The sequence below is a fragment of the Cyrtonyx montezumae genome, unplaced genomic scaffold (genome assembly GCF_038088225.1).
Source record: "Cyrtonyx montezumae isolate F1298 unplaced genomic scaffold, pur_monq_1.0 scaffold_23, whole genome shotgun sequence".
Classification (NCBI taxonomy): Eukaryota; Metazoa; Chordata; class Aves; order Galliformes; family Odontophoridae; genus Cyrtonyx; species Cyrtonyx montezumae.
In genome coordinates this window covers 4037268-4058293 of record NW_027071970.1, presented here as the reverse complement: position 1 = coordinate 4058293, position 21026 = coordinate 4037268, and the positions used below count along the sequence as shown (strand labels likewise).

The following is a 21026-nucleotide window of genomic DNA, read 5'->3' as shown; positions in this document are numbered from 1 at the left end:
GTGCTATAGGAACTACAGAACGATACAACTGCCACAGAATCAGTAACTCGGTATTTTTAACATCTTCAGAAAAGCTTCAGACTGCTCCAGTGAAAACATACAATGCATAGTATACCTTCGTTTTTTTATATCCTTTGCAAAATTCTTAAAGCTTATTAAAATGAGCTTTGTAACTATTTGGAAAGGCCCTCATCCTTCTGCCCATTCTTTCTGTTCCTCCATGTCAAACTCCTCATTCATTTAAAATGTAAACAAGAAAACCAGGAAAGAATGAGGTTTTTGATGGAGAAGTCCAGACCACAGTGAGCATTCCTGCAGGTGGGTCACATTCATCCACCAGTTGAGAATTCATAGAGCAGCCACACTGCCTGGAACGTGTCACTGCTTGATGGGTCACCAACTAGATCCTCCAGGACCTGAAAGACAGGAGGGAATCAAAGCTTCACCACACATGATCTTTAAGGCAGTTTCTCACTGGGGAAGAGCTCCTTTGGGCAGATGTACAGAGGCACAGGACTGTGGGATGGGAGGGAACGTCCGTGATGAGTGCTGTGTGTGAAGGAAGGGTCTTTGTCCTCCTCTAACTTCAGGTGGAGTAATCCACCTGCACAGGGTGCGAGTGTAAAAACAGCAAGCACAATCTGTGTGCAGTTCTTAATTCAGAGAAGAGCAGTCCTCTTTTTTGATTGCCAATCTGATGCCCAAGGCATCAACTCCTTGTAAAAAATAAATAAACAACAAAGGGAAAAACCGCCATGAAGCAATTAATGAAGATGGGAATTATCACTTTGAGAAGGGAGTTCAGTTCAGGAAGGGAAAGAAACATCTCCAAAATGAGCTAGCTGTTTTTTGCTTTACTCTCATTTTGATATACTACATGACTCAGAGAACAAACTGAAAGTTGTGTGTGGTACAGGGTGTGTACATCTGCACCTCTGTGGTTCAGACACAGGAAATAAACACCTGCATACCTCACAGCAAGTCTAGGGAAAGTGTATCCTAGAAGACACAGGGCACCCAGGAAGCCTATCAAATGCTGTAAAGCCATTTACCCACTCATTTTCCTCCATTAAAAAACATTTTGTGCATTAAAAAAATGCAAAAGCTACTTTTCTGAATTCCCAAACTAGCTAATTATTACAAAGATTTGAAGATGTCACCTTGTGACATCTGCAGGCACCACATGGTATCTCGTTCCCCGGCCCATACTGCACTGAGTGTCATGTTTCTGTGCAGTCACAAAATCAGCACATAAATCCAAACTAGCAAGAGGAAGACTCTAGCTACAGAGACTGCATACTCGGGAAATCTTAGAAACGGCTCATTCATTATTAATGCCCAAAGCTTTCCTCCTCATCTGGCTCCCATTATGGCTGGTAAAAAGGCCACTTTCCAAGATACAGATCTTTATATTGATGCTTTCAAAGGCTCAAAAGAGGTTCTGTTACTGCCCTCGGAGCTGCAGCCACTTCCCAGAATGAGGCCAGCAGATAGAGGCTCCTGCTTTTCAAAAATCTCTTTCAATAAGGTTTTCTCCGTCAGCTTACATTGCAAGGGAAATGGAAATGGATGCTAACTCATTGGTTGAAGCAAAAAAGTACACTTGAAGCCAGAAAATAAACTTCTCAAACAGCTCACTCTGCAGTTTGGATAGGGCTTTCTTGGGTCCTGTTTTAAAGTAACATCTCAATCACTGATGTGCTCCCATCTCCTTGAAAGCAGTACATTTCTGTGCTTTATTCTCTACTTCCGTAAAAGCAAAAGAAAGCATACAGACTGAGTTCAGACCATGGAAGGGGACTCAATTCTTTTCTCACTCCCTACAATATCACTGTTCATAAACAACTCTCGGCCATCACAGAACTCTGCAAAATCTCCTCAGCAACAACTAACACGGAAATGAAAATGACATGGAAGATGTGAACAGGTTTCAGAGAGCTGAGTTAAATTCCACAGAACCTTTCAGAAGTGGGGGGGGTCCTCAAGCAGCCACCTTGCTGCCATCTTCTTTTCCCAGTGCTAGGTGAACCATCTGCTGCTCAAAATGTAAATGTACATTGGATCTACACAGGTTGATTTGGCCACTGTTCCGATGGTATTTTCAGTAAAATCAGGTTCTGATAAGCAATGCAAGTAGCAAAACCAACAAAAGCCTCTCCTCCTAGTAGCTGCTAGATGCCACCTTGAGAATGCCAAGCTTACTGTGAACTGGATTCCAAAGATAAGCTTAGATTAGATATGAGTCACACAACATATGATGAGAGATTTTGTGTCTCCTATGAGAGTGCTACAGCTGGATGGTGTGTGTGTCTGAGCTCCTTTCTAGGAATGCTAGGTGTGTTCTCTTACCTGGCTTTGTCCCAGGGCTTGCCTCTCTTCCCTGCAGGGTGCAGAAACAGGTGGGCACTGAGGACTGCCAACCACAGTCTGTCAGGAACTGGAAGAAAATGTGATGATTTACAAATGCATTTGTATTTATGGCATTTACTGTAGTCTTGCAGCAGGACAAGAGGGGCTGCTGAGAGCTCTGCTGACAACAAACCTGTGTCATTTATTCAAATAGCTTGTTAAAGGCTGAAGAAACAGGCTCTGCACAGGGAGGACTAGCCTAAGCAGGAGCAGAATACAACAACATCTGCATTTGCATCTTGCCTTATGCCCCCAGAACACTCTGCAAACAAAGATGTCTACCTAAAGGTCTCTTTCTTGGAACATATTTTGAAAACAGAGATCTTCACAGTCAAAACACACAAAGGTAGCATTAGACACAGACACAACATTAGCTGCAATTCTACTACAGCCTGTCAGGGCTGTCAGACGAAGACTGGGGACATGGCTTCCCCATCCAGTCTCTGTGGTGGCTCTGCCAACATCTAGAAAAAGGTCACAGCATGCAGGCACAGGCACCAGGCCAAGTAGGAGACACAGGTATTCCATCATGGGGTGCCCTATCCATTCATCACCAACTCCAAAGCATCTGTACTCCAACACCACCACCCGTACCACTGCCAGGAACAGCTGTACAGGCTCAGACCAAAGGCGTCAGCTAACAGAAGTTAGGACAGGAGTAAAAGAAAGGGCTGTTTCTTGTCAAGTTGCCCTTCCTTGGAGCTCCCTCCTAGGTTTCAGCAGTCACTTGGGACTGCTCTGCTGGGGACTGCATTCATGCAATTACATGTACTAATTACAAATGAGCTCAGCCCCTCCCCTCATCAATTCCTCTCATCCTTTTTATTGCCCGCTTACATTTTAACGTGCACAATACCCTCAGCAACAAATCCTATGCTTTAACCATACTACATGCCAAAAGGTAGCCTCCTTTAGCAGATTTGAAAACCTGTTGCCTTCCAGTGTTGGGCACAGGGCTGTCTGAGGGAAGGGCCTAATGGCAGGAGGATTCCTGCTGCTCTGAGCTGGCATCCCAAAAGCACAGGAAGAAGCGCTAAGCTGCAAGCAACATGCTGGCACCAGTATTTTCTACATCAATATGCTGGCTCATAAATGCAGTTTGTCTTGCTCTGCAGAGTTCAGTGAGCTTTTCTGCGTGAAATGTGAGGCACAGGAGAGCTATATTCTGCCCGAACCATTAGCTGGGCTACATTCCACCTGTCCCAACCAGAAGAGCAGAGAAGATACAGCACCACTCCCTGTAAAGGCAGGCATCTGCTGGGTGTCCACAGGGACTTCCAGTCCAGTAGCTGGATCAAACTCTCCCGTCAGGCAGCAGGAGCAGATGGAGACAGTCAGCTCCCAGCCCAGCTCCCCCTCACACTCCCACCTCACAGCCCTGAAGAACATAAGAGGTTTGGACACAGCCCAATTGCGTAGGACTGACTGTAAAAAGACCATAAAAGAAAAACTGAAATTGATCTAATAAGCTTTCAGGCCAAGTCCTTTCCAGGTGAGCACTTTTAAAATGAGATGAGCAGATGAAGGTTCCTTTGGCTGACTTCCAGCTCTACCCCTGCACTTAGGGAGCAGACAGACAGGCACTGACAAGGCAGTAACGGTGACACTAGATGTCCACTCCAGGTGGGTGAGCTTGCATAAATATTTCCTTCTCTGTGCTTTATTTTTATCTGCAAAGCAGGGAGAGTTTCTCTGCCCCATCTTTCTAGGGTAACAACACTCATCTGCTTCAATCTAAGCTGTTTTCTTCTTCCTGTGCCCCCAGATGAGGGATGCTCATCACATCATTACTGCTCAAGATAACGGGTGTGACACCACACTTCTAAAAGGGCTCTGCCTGATAACCAAGGTGATCCCTATTCACTGCCTATCGCTGAGCAGAGATCTCACCCAAGACTTCCCACCCAAAGTCTACTGCCTCTCTGGATAGAGATTGCAAAAATGTCTGTACAAAATTGCAGCCTAAGCTTCACTCACTTCTGAAGAGACTGATGTTCAGTAGCATTCACTGTATTATGGGGGGGGTCAAGGTTTTGGGAGGATATGGACCAGGCCACCAAGCTAAACAGGCATTACAAGGAGTTCAAATAGCTGTATCCTCACCAGAAGGTGTCAACGAAACAGCAAGTCATGCTCCTGCCAGGAACACGATAAAGGCTGTGTGGATTCCTGGCACAGCTGACATACCCAACAAGGAGACATTCACCATGGATTTGTTCTAGAGTCAGAACGTATTTTAAAAATAAACATGACCTCACTCTAGGGTCAGAACATGCCATTTTAAATCTAGCCAAAATATTGCCAGCAATTCCTTACTCATCTTCCATGACCCTCAGCCACAGCTCAGAAGTGCCAATCCCAAAACACAGACTGTTCTGCATTAAGTACAGACCCTACCAACCTAGGGTGCAGGGTCAGCTCTCACTAAGATCTGTGTAAGTTATGACTTGTAGCCAAAAAGTAAGCCAGGCAAATAGCTTAGAAGCCAAACCTGCTTCAGAGAGGGGTACGTATTTTCTCTGATGATGTTGGCCTTGAATCTCCTTTGTACTAACCACACTGTAAAACACACACACACTTATACAGTATGTCCCATTTTCAGTGCACAGATAAAAATATCTGCGAAATCTGATGGGAACAAGTGGAAAGCATTACCACACCTACTGCAACTCTCTTCAACAGGGAAATCAGGACAATGCTTCTGAGAAGCCCTGTGTTTTCCACTCCCTTTACCTGTGGGGAAGAATAGCTTCCAGGGTCCTTAGCTGCCCTTCTCTAAGGACAAAGCTTTCAGCCTCTGAATCTGACTGCCAAATGATTCTTCCTGAACTGGCCTCAATATAACCACCCTGAGGGACTCTGCTCAAGGGAGCTGTGACACCTGCTAAAATAAATGTTTGTATTAAACACAGCTATAGATAATACGACCTCAACCTCTGATCTAGCAAGTCTTCCCCTCCCTGCTGTACGTTCACCAGGGGCCACGTGAACAGCAGTCACAGCATTCTGCAGACCTACAGCAAAAGCAGGTGTTATGTATCCTATCAAGGCTATGGCTGAAAATGCTGAACAAGACTGGATACAAAGAAAAGAGAAAGGAGAAAGGAAAGTCAGTGCTGAAGACAAGTACCATGCATCCAGCCTTTGCTCAGCTAGCACTTGTGTCTTATGAACTGACAGAGGTTTTAGAAGTCAGAAACCTGCCAAGTGGCAAGGTGAGCAGACAGCACCTGCTGAGTGCTTGAAAACCCTGAAGGGCAATAGTCTGGGTGCAGTTTCACTAACCTGTTACTGGGATCCACATGGAGGCTGTAGTGCTAGAAGGGACCCTGCCACGTGGTTAAGTGATCCCTGAGAAGATGAGGAGCCTGCGAGAGCACAGGGCAAAGGTATTCAGCTGGAGGCAGGCAGCAATGCTGCTTGCTGCTTCTCTGAGCTGCAGGATGGTGGAGCTGAAATGGGTTCCTGGCTCTGTCACTGCCTCAGTGAAAAAAGCTACAGGTTGCTCAGTGATGTGAAGGGTCGGTGAAGCCAGGCTTGACCTCACCTCACACAGTGCACTGATCTGAGTAAAGTCGTAGTGACGGAGAAAATAGATCAATCAGACATATTGCTCTGCATTTCGTACCCAGATCAGTCTGTAAGTTCACATCCTGACCCCCAAAGCTGAGAGCTAAAACCAACTGCCTGTCATATATCAGCTTCCATTCGGTGCCCTTCTGACACTGGCACCGCTTCTCACCTGTCCTTGCACAAGCCTTGTCAGTACTTGCTCCTTCTGCACTGCCACTAGACAAGGGATGAGAAACTGATGCAGAGTCCTCCAGCACCCTCTCTTCCCTTCTATTCTTCTTTTCCCTGGGGAGGCTTTCAGCTTTCTGGATCACATCCCAAGCCCGTCAGCAAGAGGCAACCCTGCAGTTTGTGGAGCGTAGGATCCTCTGTCTTGCTGCTCCTTTGTGTGGTCAGTCAAAGCACTCTCAGGGCATGAGCTGATGAGCTTTTCCATATGAAGATGGTGGGATTTCTGACATAGTTGATAATTTGCAAGCCAGTTATAAACCTGAGCTAGCTGCTGTCCTGAGCCAAACCCTCCTGCAAACACAGGTGTAAGGAGAGATCAGGGGAATAAGAACAAGTAAATCCAAATATTCAGGTCTTCCCCTTCATTTCTAAAGGCAGTGATGTAGAAGAGCTTTCAGACCCACCAGAGACATTTGTTCACTTGGTCTCCAACAAGTCTGTGTAGATTCCATTAAGGAGATTGATTTATAAATTCAAAAGCAGTTGGCAGAAAACAGATTTCACCCTGCTCCCCGAGGCAATTTGTTTGCTAAAGGAAACCATTTACTGTTATTTTATAGAGCTATATTTAAACACGCAGCACACCGCATGAAACCTCAACGCATGCTCCTTCCACAAGGACAGCTTCACATCACCCACATAACACTAATGGCACGAGCACTAGTGCACTGACCACATCAGGGGGTTCCCACAAACCCTGTGCAGCATAAACATCTGCCCTGCATTCATAGAAAAAAGTCTGCTGTACTGAACTATATAAACTAAATGATGAGATAGCATGTATGAAGAACGTGTGTGGAACTTCACACTCAAGTCACTATCATCCTGACCTTCCAGGACTTAACAGCACCACCTCATTATGCTCTCAATTCTGTTTGTTGTTGATGTTGTGTGGTTGGTTTTTTTGTTTGTTTGTTTCTTGTTTAAATGAAAACTTGAAAGTTGTTCTTGCTTTGTGGAAAAGAAACAAACATCTTCACATTGCAGAGCTTTTCTCCAGGCCATCCCATCTTACATGAGAAGGGTATAAGAAAAGTTGAGCACCACGGAGGCAGACTTTAAAGCCTGAAGCTTTTACCTTGCAAAACACAGCACACAAGGGATACTGAAGTAATTCACAGGTCACTTTCATTACAAATTTGTCTGTGTCCAGATAAGGCAGATACATGCTTGCATCAACACAGGCTTTTTTTCCCCCCCCAAATTCTGTGAGTTTAATGTGATAAATCAGTATAAAATATGTCCCAGTGAAGAAAATGCAATTGCATACAGCCTACAATCCAATCAAGTCACAACTGTTCATCACCATAATAGGGTCCTTTGAGTGAAGGCTGTTTCCCTGCCTATGTTCACTCCATACAAAATCAGACCTGTTAAAGACCCATCAAATAACTTACCTTCCCTTGAACTTTTTGTTCTAAGCAAGTGAAATTACTCAGCATCATTTTTCATTTTTTAAATTACTTTATTTATTTTAAGGAAACTTTCAGGGGAAGATCAAATGTGAGGAACCCCAACCCCACAAGGGCTTATGAGGACAGATTTATAATGGGATTAATTATAGACCCCTGATCACAGAACAGTGTTTTTCTGTGACGAAGGCACTTGACTGGAAGAAGCACATCCCTGCCCGTTGTATCTTGCTTGGTTTTGTTGTCACCTCTGCAGCAAATCTGCACAGCTGCTGGTGTACTTTGTCAGAATACTTGCTATTCTTCACAGCTTTGGGACAAAGGGAAGTAGGTGGAGGATTCCTGTGCACACAAGAGACAGAAATAAGGATTCATGTATACAGCAGAATATAACATCAAGACTCCAGAAGATTCACTCATATTCAAGCAGAATTTCCTTACGTTGCCATATGGGGTCAAATCACCAAAGGAAACCTAACACTACGAAGTCATCCTGACGTGGGACAGGAGCCTCTGAATCTCAATCCCCTGCACCTAACCACAGCAGAGAAACAGCCTGGGCTCCCCCGCACCTTGGTGCCCCTTCCTGCAACAAGATTTCTGCACTGGTGTCAGAAAATCTTTATGGTGATTCTCCATCAGTCTCCGGGAGTGAATCTTGCCAAAACTGCACCAGCTCCTCCTTCTCCTCTGCCCTGCAATGCTGAATGGAAATTGATGCTTACCAAATTCCACTTGATGCTATCAAGCTCTATCACAGCGGTCAGTCAGGCTTCCCCTTGGCTGACCACAGCAGTACCTGCAGCATGGGCCTTTGTTTCAGGTTGACTGCTGTGCATTCATTACCTACACCAGCAGGAAATGCTTTACTCGCTGCACTTTGTTCTAATCTTAACAATTAAACCTTTGTTTTTGTCTCCACAAAGCAGAGGAGAATACATCCCTACCTCTAGGAGCATGCAGACTTTGTTGCACTGTCCCTTATGAATGTGGACAAGCACACAAGCTCAGACAACGTGGATGTTAGGAAGAAAATGCATCCTGTGCCTGCAGCACACCACAGCTCCAGCCAGCTGCTCCAGAGCAGGAGGTGAGGGCTGCAGCTCCTGGCAGAGCTGTGCAGCTCACTCCTGCACCTCGCAGGGTAACGGACCTTCAGATTTGTTCCTTTTCAGCATGGTCATGAACTGCTTTCATGCTTAGGCCCCGTGGGAAACCTTTTCTAGGCAATGAAGAAAGCAGTGGTTAGATAAAAACAAGTCTCTCCTATTTTCAGCTCAATGGTATGGAGGAAAAAAGAATCTTAATGCCCACTGCTTGCAGCTTCTAACTATTACAGCATTAAGTCCAGAGATGCCTCAGGGGACAAGAAGGGAGCTTTTCTCCCAGGCACAGCAGGAGGGATGGGCCAGGCAGACAGCACAGCTCTGGCTGCTTCCTCAGCTCCCTGGGGACACCTCCTGCAGGGCTGCACCACGGGCCCTTCCTCCCACTGCCTGCAGCCCACTGCCCCGCTGCCTGCCCAGCCCACAGAGAGCTCCCCTGCCCCACAGGTGTGAACTGCTGACCCCTGTTGTTCCCCACGCTCTGAGCATCCCTCCCTTCCCTCGCCTTGCCCCAGCACTTGGTCTGCCAAAGAGACTGCACACAGTGTCTCTCCCGTGCTGAGGACTCCCCATCTGGACACAGCATTTCGGGCGAGTTCTCACAGCACCGAGTAGAGCTTAGGGGACACAAGAGCAGAATCAGCTCCGAGCAGCAGGGAGGTGTCAGCCCTCCAGTGCCCTCAGTGCAGCGAGCACAGAGAACTGCCTGCCACGCAGGGTCCTGCACCCACCCCACCCCACCTGTGCACAATGTCCCCCACTCACTGCGTGCTGCCTTCCTCTGCAGACAGTGACTGTGTACTGGAACGCAGGCATCTCCATCTCACTGTATGCAGACTTCTCCTAACAATCCCATTCCTCCTCCTCCTCTCAGTAGCAGCTTTGCGTGGTCAGTGTCCCTGAGTTGTCCACGGGGTGGATGCTGGCCTGGCAGGATAGCAGCAGGCTGCGTGCTCCCGCTGTGTGCCACTGCTCTGGCTGCTGGCCGAGCCCTGCACTGGGCTCTGATTGTGCTGCACACAAGCAGCAGCATCTCCTTCAGTGATGTTCTCTTTTACTCCGTGTTTCTGTATTGCTATTGTATTGCTGTCTAGAGTTGCAACGAAACATCAAGTCACACAATTGTCAGCATTTTTACTTATTTACACGTATGAAATTTAACAGACATCTCTCACACTATCATACACATTCACACAACCAGGTACACTTCAAAAGGAGGGGGGCTGCTGCCAGCCATGGCAGACAGACAGCACCAACCACTTCCAGTGCCCACGAACTGCTCCCAGCACTCCATGCTGAATGGAACTGCCCTTGAAGACCATTTATTTGCACTTTCCTTGCTCTACCTCTGCTCTAACTGAAGTTTTGGCAACCAAGGACTGCAGCAACTCAATACCGAGCAAAGGTCAGGTGATAGGTACGGGCAAGCCAAGAGCTCAGGTTCTTTTTCCAAGGGCTTAATCACATTCTGTTGAATATCAACAGCAATACTGATCAGGTCCATCTGGAGCCATACGATGAAACCACCAGAGGGGGTCTCCTCCAGTCATTCTCTCCCTCTGCTTCCTTGCCACAGCGTAAAGCTTTCTCCTTAAGAGATAAGGCCCCGTATCTCAGGGAGCACTGGCATGCATCTTGTCCAGGCAGTCGGTCCAGAAGAGCACGAGCCGGCTGTCTTTGTTCCAGCAGAAGTCAGTGAAGTCTTTCAGCAGCCGATCAGCAAACTTCTCATCCCCAGTGGCGCTGGAGCGCCACGTTTTGGTCAGCATGGTGTTGTAGGCCCAGTTGTAGCCGATGCGCTCCTCACAGAACATGTTCTGGTTGGTGGAACTGGTGGAGTTGCGCCGGCGCCGCTGCTGCCCGCAAGAAAACTTCCTCTTGGAATATGGCAGCTGCAAAAACACTGTCCCTGAGGGAAGAAGACAGGACTTTAGCTTCAGGCAGACCTGAGTCCCTATAACTATTAGCTGACTTGCTGAGTTCGTTAATTGCCTCTTAGCGAAGAGAACCAGAATATACTTTTCCTCCTTTGCTTTTACACACTACTTGAAAATTACAGCACTGGGAAAGAGCACTTAGATTTGCCTTCCTTGTGGTAGAAGGGAACGAAGCAGAAATGAAGGGCCTGACCACCTTTCTAACCTCACATAGGTTTCCATTCTCTTCTGCAGTCTTCCTATAGCTCTTTACACGCCATTGCCTTCACATTTCAGCAGCCATTTTGAACACATTATTTCACTGTAACATGCCTTGCGTGGAGCTTAGTTAAAAGTGCTGACAGAGCTAACATTTATGAATTGGATCCTAAATACGTGATCCACCTCCCAGTGCCATACAGGTAGAGAGGCAAACACAACTGACCTCAAGCCTGAGAGCACAGCACTGACTTCTACCAGTTCCTTTCCCTTCTGACTAATAGACACACATTTGTTTACACTGCACTTGAAATAAGCTCTGACTTATTATTTCTCCATCCCCTGGAAATAAAAAATTTCAGAGACACTATAAAGCAAGACTTCAAACCAGTGCCACCCATTAGCAGCAGCACTTTGTGCTTCTCATACCATCTTGCCACGATTCTGGTTTGTGTTGGCTGATGCAGCTACTTGTCATCTGAATAGGGACATAATGAGGACAAACATCACTGACAAAACAAAACGCATGGCAAATGGTTCTTCTGTTTATGATAGCCTCCTCCTTGCCTCCAGTGCCTGCCAAATATTGCTCACCTGTGACATGGATATACTGGGGCTTGTTCTCAGCTGGAAAGTTGAATGCAGAGGCGGAGTATTTATCCTGCACAAATCCAAATCTGGAGAAACAAACACCAGTGGAATAAAAAAACATAACAAGAGCCACTCCAGCTATAATTCCATCAGCCCAAGGCAGGGGCACAAAGGAAAATCTTCCACTATCACAAAGGCTCCCTTTTTCTACAGTCTGAAGGCAAGGGGGAGAGGGACAGAGAGCTGAGTTTTTCCAAATGTTCTCTGCTCTTGCTAGGTACAGTGTGAAAAAACTGCAACTCCACACAGATCTGTGTCCTACATTTCACGTGGAACTTCGGACCGTTCACCTTCTTTCGATGCTAATGAAAGCATATTTCCAAGCTAAGTCCATTGCAAAATGCAGACTCTCTACCATGAAAAAGACCCTGCCACCAGCACTCTGAAACAAGCTGGCAGTGCAAGCACACAAGCATAGAAAGTTTACAGTAATTCCTTGTTAAGAGGGCCCAACCTCTGTGTACAGTTCACATCCCAGACTTCTGCTTACTGTTAATCGTTGGTTGCCATCCAGATCGAGACTACATTGAGTACACACGAAGGAAGCAACTTCCCCTACTCATAGAGAAATGTATTTGGAGTTTGTCTTCTAATATAGTGCAAATGCACCTTCCAAAGACAATGCCCTCCCACAACGAGAGTATGGTCTGCTAATGTCAGGATGAAACACTACCTACCTGCCCCATGCACTCACAAGGGCACTCCCAGACATTCTAGTCATGTTTTAATCTCAAAACTTTGCAGTCTGCATGCCAGAGGCAGACCGCACAGAACAAGTCACACGGGGTGGCTGTTCAGCACAAGTCTTCATCCTACATTACCCAAGGAGGTGTGAACCTTTCAGTCATTCTGCCCTGTACATACCTGTATGCTATTGCTTCCTGCAGGAGATGCATACGGTCCCAATATGTTTCTGGTTCAAAGCCTGAAGCAGACAAAAATGTTATCTAGTAAAGCCACTTCCTTTCCTTCTCTTCAAAAACTTCAGCCTTCCTCAGAACACCTCTGTGCACTTTGATTTTTCTAGCAACTTCTTTTAATGTTTTCTGTCAGCTGTCCCTTGAATGCCAGCTTGTTAGAGACATGCCTTGTATATAGCAGTAGCAGATTCATCCCTGATTTTAGCTTTTTTATCTCCAGAGATGAAGAAGATGATCATAACAGGGCACGTGGGAGGTGACACAGAGGAGTGTAGGCTGAAGACAGTGCAACACACAGTACACTGAGAATACTTCAGAGTCAGAGAGGCTACCATGACATCACAGCAGATGGATTTGTCACTGACTGTTTCACATTTACACCTGGACAGTGGGTTATAAGAATGAACAATTAAAGAAATAATGAAAATAAAACACTCATATTAGTGGGTTTTTTTAACAGAAGCTTTTACTGATTGCTCCCACTCCAATGCAGTGTTGCCCCTCTGTATGGGGACAGAGCTCTCTGATCTTTGAGCTTCCACACTAGGCTTGCCACAACAGCATCACACAGAAGGGCAAGGTCACACTACAGAAAAGGAGATTGCAGTTTCTAGCTCCTAATCTCATGTGCAAACACTCTTACCACGAATGTAACCATGACAACTATAAAGAGGGTTATGAAAGCCTAATCTCACCGAGGAGGAGGATAAACAAATGCAGGATACAAATTCAGAGCAGCTCTAGGCAGAGGGTGTACCAGCAAAAAGGACTTTCACTGTATAACATCACATCAAACAGTAACTACTTGACATAGGCTCTGTGAGGGCATGCAACATTATGGCAACAGAGATCACTAGAGAGGCAACCCTTCCTGTGCCTCAGAACTTCCTGCTGCCAGCTGCACACACTGTGCTGATCAGGCTGCCAGCACTGCTTCCTCTGAGCACCACTTTCCTGAGAGCAGCTGCTGAAACCCAAAACCAGACCCTTCCTCCAGCTAACATGTGTCTGGTTAACAACGTGTCATGCTGCCTGCCAGGAGGGAGCTACCTGCAGGAAAAAATACCAAGGGGTAGAACAAAGAAACAAACATTTCTTACCATCAAACAAGTGCTCACTACCCTCCTTCAGCAAGCAGCTAACATTGAGTGGGATGAACAGCTGAGCTCGAAGTGGGTCTCCATACAAGTAGCTGGGCAAAGCAAAGGGGCCTTCCAGGACTGGAACCAGCAGGAATCCACAGGATGTGGCTTTCCGGTGCCAGCCCTGAACCTGAGAGAAAGACTGAAACAGTGAATCATACGGCATATGGCGTGGGGCACTTAGGTGCATAGGAGCAACTAACACCCCAAGAATAGCTCACACAACTCAATTCTCCACTGGCACAGCACGGCAGGCACACAAGCGTCCTCGTAAGCACAGCAGCACAAGCTCAAGGCTTTCCTTTTTTAAGTGCCACATCAATCAGAAAGCACTTTAAAATAGGACATTTTTCAGGAACTGATTCAGCCTACTTATCAGTGGCTAAGCACTGCTGCTTTACTGGAACAGTGCAATAGATTTTAAATAAAAGCAAAAGCAATCACCTCGTGCTGCTTGGCCACGTTGTGTGAAACCTGGCACTAAGACCTGGAGTTTTGGAGAAGATAAAAAAAAATCTAAACATAAAAAAAAATGACACATACTGCCTGCATTTGCAATTCAAAATGTTTCTAGGAAGTTTTAGAAAACTAAAAAGGCATTACTGAACAAGAAGATCACACTGCCCAGAAAAGCCTCGTCATAAAAGCAATTCCACTGAATTTTTACTTTTTTTAGGTTTGGGTTGAGAAGGAATGCCATGCCAAACAAATTCCTTTCCAAAGGCTCAGTTCAAGGCCGAACGTTTGCTTAAGTGGGACTTAAATACCACCTCTATCTGTACTGACCTCTGCATAGCACGAATGAAGCCCTCCAGAAGCAGAACACTGTCCTGCAGACATAATGACTATGGATAGCATGATAAATGCCGACCAGATGCAGCAATGCTAATGACCATCAGCAAAATTACCTATGGAAACGATGGCAGATCCAACTCCCCATGTCTCCCCTAATACTTCCCACCAGTTTTCACATGACAGACATGTCCCCAGCAGCGTGAGGGATACGAAGGCCTGAAGGGCGTTGCTGTGGCTACCTAGTACACGGGGACTCTTACCATCTCAAAAAGAACAGCTGCAGTCACTGCCATCCAGTGTAACTTGATTTCAAAGGCAGCATTCAAGGAGAAATTGCCATGATAATAACAACTGCACCACTCCAGGCGGTCTGTGCGGTTATTCACATCCACGTCGAGCGTCACCGTGCGCTGCTCAGGCACTGTGGCAGCTACACAGCCAAGGAACAGAGGTGTATTTAAAACATGTATTCAAGAAAAGGAGGGAAGTTGGATAAAAATGAAAAAAACAAGATAAACAAGCTACTTGAAATGAATTTGTCCTCCCACTCCTCCCCAGATGTTTTTTGGGTTGTAGAACAGTCCCAGAATGCTACTCATATAGATCAGAAAAGGCAAAAAAAATGCAAGTATTGCTCAAATGAGGGGTCTGTGTTACAGAATTACCTCCCCAATACGTGAAAAGACATTTCAGTTGCAATGAAGACACAGAACCAAGAGTCAAGAAGCTCAACAGTAAGTCTGGTGGCATAGAGAAAGCAGCGAGGCAGTGCTATCCCCTTCACAGCCACACTTTGGTTTTAGTACCTCTATGTGACACCACCAGAAATGACAACACAGTGCTGCTGCACAGCACAGGAGCATTCCAGGACTTTCTAGAGCTAAGACAGATTAGAAATTAAACTTCACATATCTTTAACCCTGTATCAATGTCCCACGTTACCACGCTGCTAGATTTGCACATACAGTGGTCTTTGTATAAGCAAGCAAAGCCAGCCAAGACTCATGCAGCAGTGTTAGCATCACTGCAATACTCTGTGCTGCTCTGCAGCTAGTGCTGGGACAGGGCCCAAGGTCCACGCTGTGTGCCCTGCAGCCCAGCGTCCCAGTGCAAGAAAATCTCAGCTATCAAGTAGAAGAGGAACGGAAGCAAAGAAAGCAGAAGTGATCTGCATGGTGGCACAAGGGGACTGCAAGGTCAAGGACAGAAACCAGATCACCTGAGTTTCAGTCCGCAGTTCTGCTATTAACCACTGTTGTCACTTTCAACTTTTCTTCATACAAGAGAATTATTTCACATTTCTATAAAGGTAAGTACTGTCAGAAACTAAGGGCTGCTAAGCTGCTGTAAAGCTTGTGTTTTTTCTTTCGAACTGATGCACCAAGGATGGCTATTGCAATTTCTTGCTTAAGTAGAGGCTCACATGCACTTTTATGTGGTCAACTTTTAAATGACTCCATCATTTAATTACTTAATGGCATTAAAAAAATAGTCAAAGTTCATCCTGAAGGGAGATGGGACAGTTCCTACTTCCACTTCTACTGGAAGTTGGCCAGATGCAGTTTTCAAGGTTAAAAAAGATATTTTATAATGCCATTACTGCAGCTTAGAAACATAAAAATAAAAGGAAAAATGGAAGAATATCATCCAGCTTTGCTCTGTAAATAAAATCCATGTTTGTCTTTGGGAAAGTGTCATTTCTGAGTTGGTCTGCTACAGGCACACAGACCAGCATCTTGGGATTCACATTTTCTTGCTCCTTTTCAGGGGATTATCAACGTGAATTAGAAGATTACAGTGTCAGTTTTGTAATGAAGTATGAATCCCATTCTGAGATGTTAGAAAGCAAATCTCAAAAGCTATAAAGTGGAAGCAGCTTAGCTGGGCAGATGCCAGTTGTTAGCTAAGATATCAGTTGTAACACTACAGTCCAGCGTGTCTGAACCAGCACACTGTGAAGAATGAGCTCCCTGCTCCCTCAGGCTCTTCCTTTGTCCAGATAATCCAACCACCCTGTTAGGGCTGGGGTCAGCCTCTCCACCTTGCCTGCAGCTGTAATTCACAGGCAAAGCAAGAGGAAGGCAGTCCAACCAGGTGAGCTAATCACAAGGACCTTAAAAATGGATGTGCAATAGCTGCTTCGCTCTGAATTTAGAAGCTTCAGATTAAAACCAGTTTAGTTTTGATAGAATAAACATTCTGGCTGCCATAGACCCGACTTTAAGAGAACTCACCTGCTTTCCCAATTGACTTGTTCTACCAAGTATTTAACTATGGATTTATTGAGTACATTGGAGAGGAGCAGGCAGGTTATTCTCCAGTCACAGACTACACTACATACATGACTACAATGGCTAGTGCATGCATTGCTATAAATCAAGAGATTAAGTGTATCACAGGTGAGACTTCCACTGGAAGGGAACAGGGACGATCACTGGGCAGTAATAGGGGGACTTGGAGGGAAAAAGATTTTAGAGATCCGTGGAGCTTGTTCCAGAGCTCCCAATGTTTGCATGCAATTTCATATCACAGCCTGACATTTAGGGAAGGTGGGGAGGGGAAGAAACAAAAACCACAACCAAATCAAAGCCAAGAGAGGAACAAATGAAGTCACGTGGACCAGAGTCATCTGGGTTTAGTAAAGCTCCTTGCCTCAGATGAGCTGGTAGTTTTTTTTGGGAACTCTGTTTAGAAGAGGGACAGCACAGAAACATCAGTGAGAACGGTTCCTTGGTAAGGAACAAGCTCCACACGGGATTTTCCTCCAGGACATTATCCCTCAAACAACTACGTGAGCAATCTGAAGGTATTTTTCATTATTCCAAGGACTGCAGGTTAGTTAAATAGCAGAATGGACATAATCACAACTGAAATGAATGTTACACAGGTGTATACTCCAACACACACTGTGGGAATAAACCAGCTGGTGCTTTGCCCACTTCCCCAGGTGCAAACTTACTGAGTCTCAATTTTCTCATCTCACAAAAGAGGACAGACATAGAAAAGTGAAGTGTTTTTTTGGCCTAAGCAGTGAATAAGAGATCAAAGGAGGAACACGATCCAGCCCAAGCCCCTCCAGCCTCCGCAGTGCTCCCACACCAGCCTACGTCCAGGCTTTGGCTCTGGCAAATCCTTGAGCTAATGAGGCTGGATACTGGCCAATGCAACAGATTTATCGTGTGACAAGGAAAAATATCCAACATATGTTGGCTTCAGGGAATTAACCACTAGTTCAGACTTGAGTCCTTAACACTTTCCCACTTCTGATGCTGTTCCTCTTCCAACGAGGCTTTCAGAAATACACAAGGATGACTGTAACTTCACATTTAAGAGATACTGCATAAGCATTAAGTAGCTTCTCTTCAGAAGATCAAATATATGAAACAGGAGAACAGTAGAATTGAGATGGGCTTTTAAAAGACACATCTAATAAACCTGAAGCTACAGTTCTATAGCAATGATTTTTCTGGTAATTTTAACAGGAAAAGGGGAACAAAAGCAAGTGACTCAAGCTGGCCTGGAAATAAAGAGATGACAAAGCAACAAAGTCAGACGTGCAACCAGTATGTTTCACGGGCTGTTAGTGGTAGAGATACTCCACACATTACAAGATTTCAGATACTATAGTGGTATCTCATTTAGAAGTATTATCATCTTTGATATGCAAGCCGTGCTGCTTTCACACTGCAGAGATAATTTGTAGCTGGGCCTCCCAGGTTCTAATAGGAGTCTATAAATGATTCAGATTAGCCTAGAAGTCTTTAGCACATCACAGAAAGCTTCCCTAACACATCTGGATCTGACTGGGACTCATGCCATTGAGAAGCAATTCAGCGTGTCATTTTAGGCACAGCTTGGCTGCTTTGCTGTTTCACAACCTATCCATAATAAAGAATTTCTCTGGATCCACAAAAAGATAGGTTTGCATTCTCCTGTCTGAGTTCAAGAGGATGACACTGTGGGGAGGCTCAGTAACACAAACTTTTACATGATACTTTGTTTAGAACAAATTCCCGTACTCAGGAGCAAAAATTGCCCTGCTCAGCCAGTGAAACACACCTCAGATGTACGAGTTTACCAGCAAGACACAGGTAAGGCCAGCATGAAGTTTGCAGCTTTTATTGCTGGTCCACGTGAGATCATACCCTTGGCTGGCTGCTCTTCCCCCTTCAAACTATCCCCTTGAACTTCCCCAGCTGTCACCTGTGCTGTGCATCTACCTAATAGTGCAGCTGCCTGGCTCCGTCCTCCGAAACTGCGGCTAAAGGAACTGTGCCTACTTGCATAGGAGGCTGGGCGGCTGGGCAGCCAGGGCAGCAAGAACGCGGGGATTTCCGAGTGCAGGAGCTCTTCTGCCACAAATGCCACCTCAAACCATTTCCTCTGGAAGGCGGAGAAGTCATCCATAGCAGCTGTGTGCCACATGGCAGGCTGCTGCATGCCCACTGAACAGAAAGCAAGGGGAAGGACAGATGACCATTAGAAACAAGTGCTCAGCATCAAGAAAGAATTATTCTTTTACAAACGAGTCAAGTTGTCCACAGTTTTTTCTTTTCCTTTTTTAAAATCACATTCCCCAAGTCTAAACTTTAACTCTCTTTAGAGAGGAGTTTTTGGTGGCTTCTAAAGTGTATTTCTGCTGTAACGCCCATAAGAATCAGGTACAGCTAGCAATTATGCAAAGGAATAACGAGGAATGCCTTGTGACAATTCTGACCTCTGTCAGGCTCTTTATCCACAACAATCTTGTAAAAATAAAAGCCATAAATGAAGGTTCGTAAAGCTTCTCCAGATGCATGGACAATCAGCTGCTCTTCTAGCATTTTCTGAACACAGGAAAAAAAGAATAAAACAACAGAAAAAAGTCATTCTTTTAGTTACACAAAAGGTTGCCATGAACAGTTGGAAATCAGTTTTCTCTGACATCTCTTTCTGCAGATATGTGCCTATGGAGAACACCAGCAGCGTTACCCCTCAGTATTTAGTAAAGGTAGCAAGTCCTTAACTTCTGGAGAAATCACATTTTGACCTTTCCTCAGATGTCTGCCTTCCTCCCTTACCGTGCTCTGGATTTACAGATGGATTTATAGGGAGGTGAGAGGTCAGAAACGTTCTAGGTTCTCTGTTACATGACATGGGATCTCAGCAGAGGAATGAGCTCCAAAATATTTCCAGTCATCTGCCCAGACACAGCTCAGTATGGAAGACAGATTCATGAACACAACCAGTGTATCTTGCACATAACTTGAGCATTGCTAAGACAGAAGACACTTGCTGTTTGTATATAATCAATATACAAGCAACATAATTAACAAAACTAATTACTAATTAAAGAAAAAAAACATCACACTTTGTGGTTCTAACACAATGGAGGTAACTAGCAGCTAGTGGGAAATTTATACAGAGCTGTCACTATGTATACAAGTGGTAAAATACATAGTCCTACTGAAGAACATGCTGCTGCTCTGATATGCAACCCTAAAAATTCAAACTGTTCAAGAGAAAATGATTATTTGCTAAGATATAAACCAAGCAGCACTAGGGAATGCATATTACTGTAATTTCAATCACCAACCAGCACCTATCATCTCAGAGGTGCAGACAACACTGGCAGAAGTTACTTTCAGTAGTGTCTTCATGACATTGTGTTCTGTGGAGCACATTTTCCAACATTAAAATCCCACTCTTGACAGGTAAGAAGCAGGAATTACTGCTGTGCTTTCCCTCCACAATTCTACTGTCCTCACAGAGTGGGGAATCTTCGGCCCTCTCTACTCCCCCAGGCAGTTCCCTTACCTGCATTATGTCAATTGCCATGGCTTGGGTTTGCACACCTTCCACGTTATTCACCAGCCAGTGCACAACTTCTGCACTGATGAAGCAGTACGGAGAGAGGCCCTTCTGCTCAGAGAGCAGCTGGATCCCTGTGCTGAAACACAGCAAGTCAAACATGTTAGCACAGTCTGCTCAACTATTATTTTTAATTACTAGGACAAAATTCACACAAAAAGACAGAAGACAATAGGTACATGATGCCCCCATGGTGGCATACTGTTAGTTTTGGATGATGAAACACAGAGCTGACATTGATAGCACTTGAATGTTATCCTCACTGAGAATTCTTCACTGAGACTGGAACTCCAATAGTTAAAGTCTGCACTGCAGTACTGGTACTCAGTGTCTGTAAAGTTGCTTGCTGGAGAGATTGGAATTGAGTAACAAGAAGATGGAAAAACTCTTCCACATCTGACAGGGGTTCTCCTGTAAGTAACTCACATCCTCTTACAAAACTCTGAGACAGATGTTAAGCACATTTGGATTAAACACTTACGTAGGATGTTTCATGGCTTCGAGGATCTCCATCAAGGTGGAGGAGGAAGTCAGAGAGCTTACTGAACACTGCTGAGAGCTAGGAAGCAAACACACACGTTCAAAAACCAGGGCAGTTTTCCAGATTTGTTCAACTATGAGCACTTCAGAAAAATACTATCATCTTCTGAGCAGTGACTTTGTCACATTTATTTCCTTTTACATTTTAATATGGATAATAGAGACATTACCACCCTTTTCTCCCCCTGAGGCTGTCAGGTCATTGCTGCAGTGGCCCAACTCACACACATGGGATGAAGCCATAGGAGAGCAAATACTCTGA

General features: G+C 45.2%; 2 protein-coding genes across 10 annotated transcripts in view; both read right to left on the bottom strand.

The window, feature by feature from the left end:
- Positions 1-232: 232 nt before the first annotated feature.
- On the bottom strand, positions 233-10235 carry ANHX (anomalous homeobox). The gene is given in 11 exon segments (XM_065738715.1): positions 233-416; positions 2350-2437; positions 3642-3787; positions 5778-5974; positions 6060-6198; positions 6297-6504; positions 7780-7967; positions 8206-8286; positions 8288-8328; positions 8573-8812; positions 10128-10235. Coding segments are annotated over 11 exon segments (1620 nt in total).
- Positions 9846-21026, bottom strand: part of DEPDC5 (DEP domain containing 5, GATOR1 subcomplex subunit) — a 41108-nt gene continuing 29927 nt past the window's right edge. For 8 of the 9 annotated variants that reach the window (XM_065738916.1, XM_065738921.1, XM_065738918.1 and 5 more), the window contains 9 exons: positions 20706-20783; positions 20171-20303; positions 19092-19200; positions 18595-18819; positions 14635-14804; positions 13538-13709; positions 12382-12442; positions 11461-11543; positions 9846-10640 (listed from right to left, as the gene is read on the bottom strand). In XM_065738916.1, the coding sequence (XP_065594988.1) occupies positions 10345-10640; positions 11461-11543; positions 12382-12442; positions 13538-13709; positions 14635-14804; positions 18595-18819; positions 19092-19200; positions 20171-20303; positions 20706-20783 (1327 nt within the window). In that variant the 3' untranslated portion in view covers positions 9846-10344. The remainder of the gene's footprint in view (positions 10641-11460; positions 11544-12381; positions 12443-13537; positions 13710-14634; positions 14805-18594; positions 18820-19091; positions 19201-20170; positions 20304-20705; positions 20784-21026) is intronic. The other variant, XM_065738920.1, reaches the window with a different exon arrangement.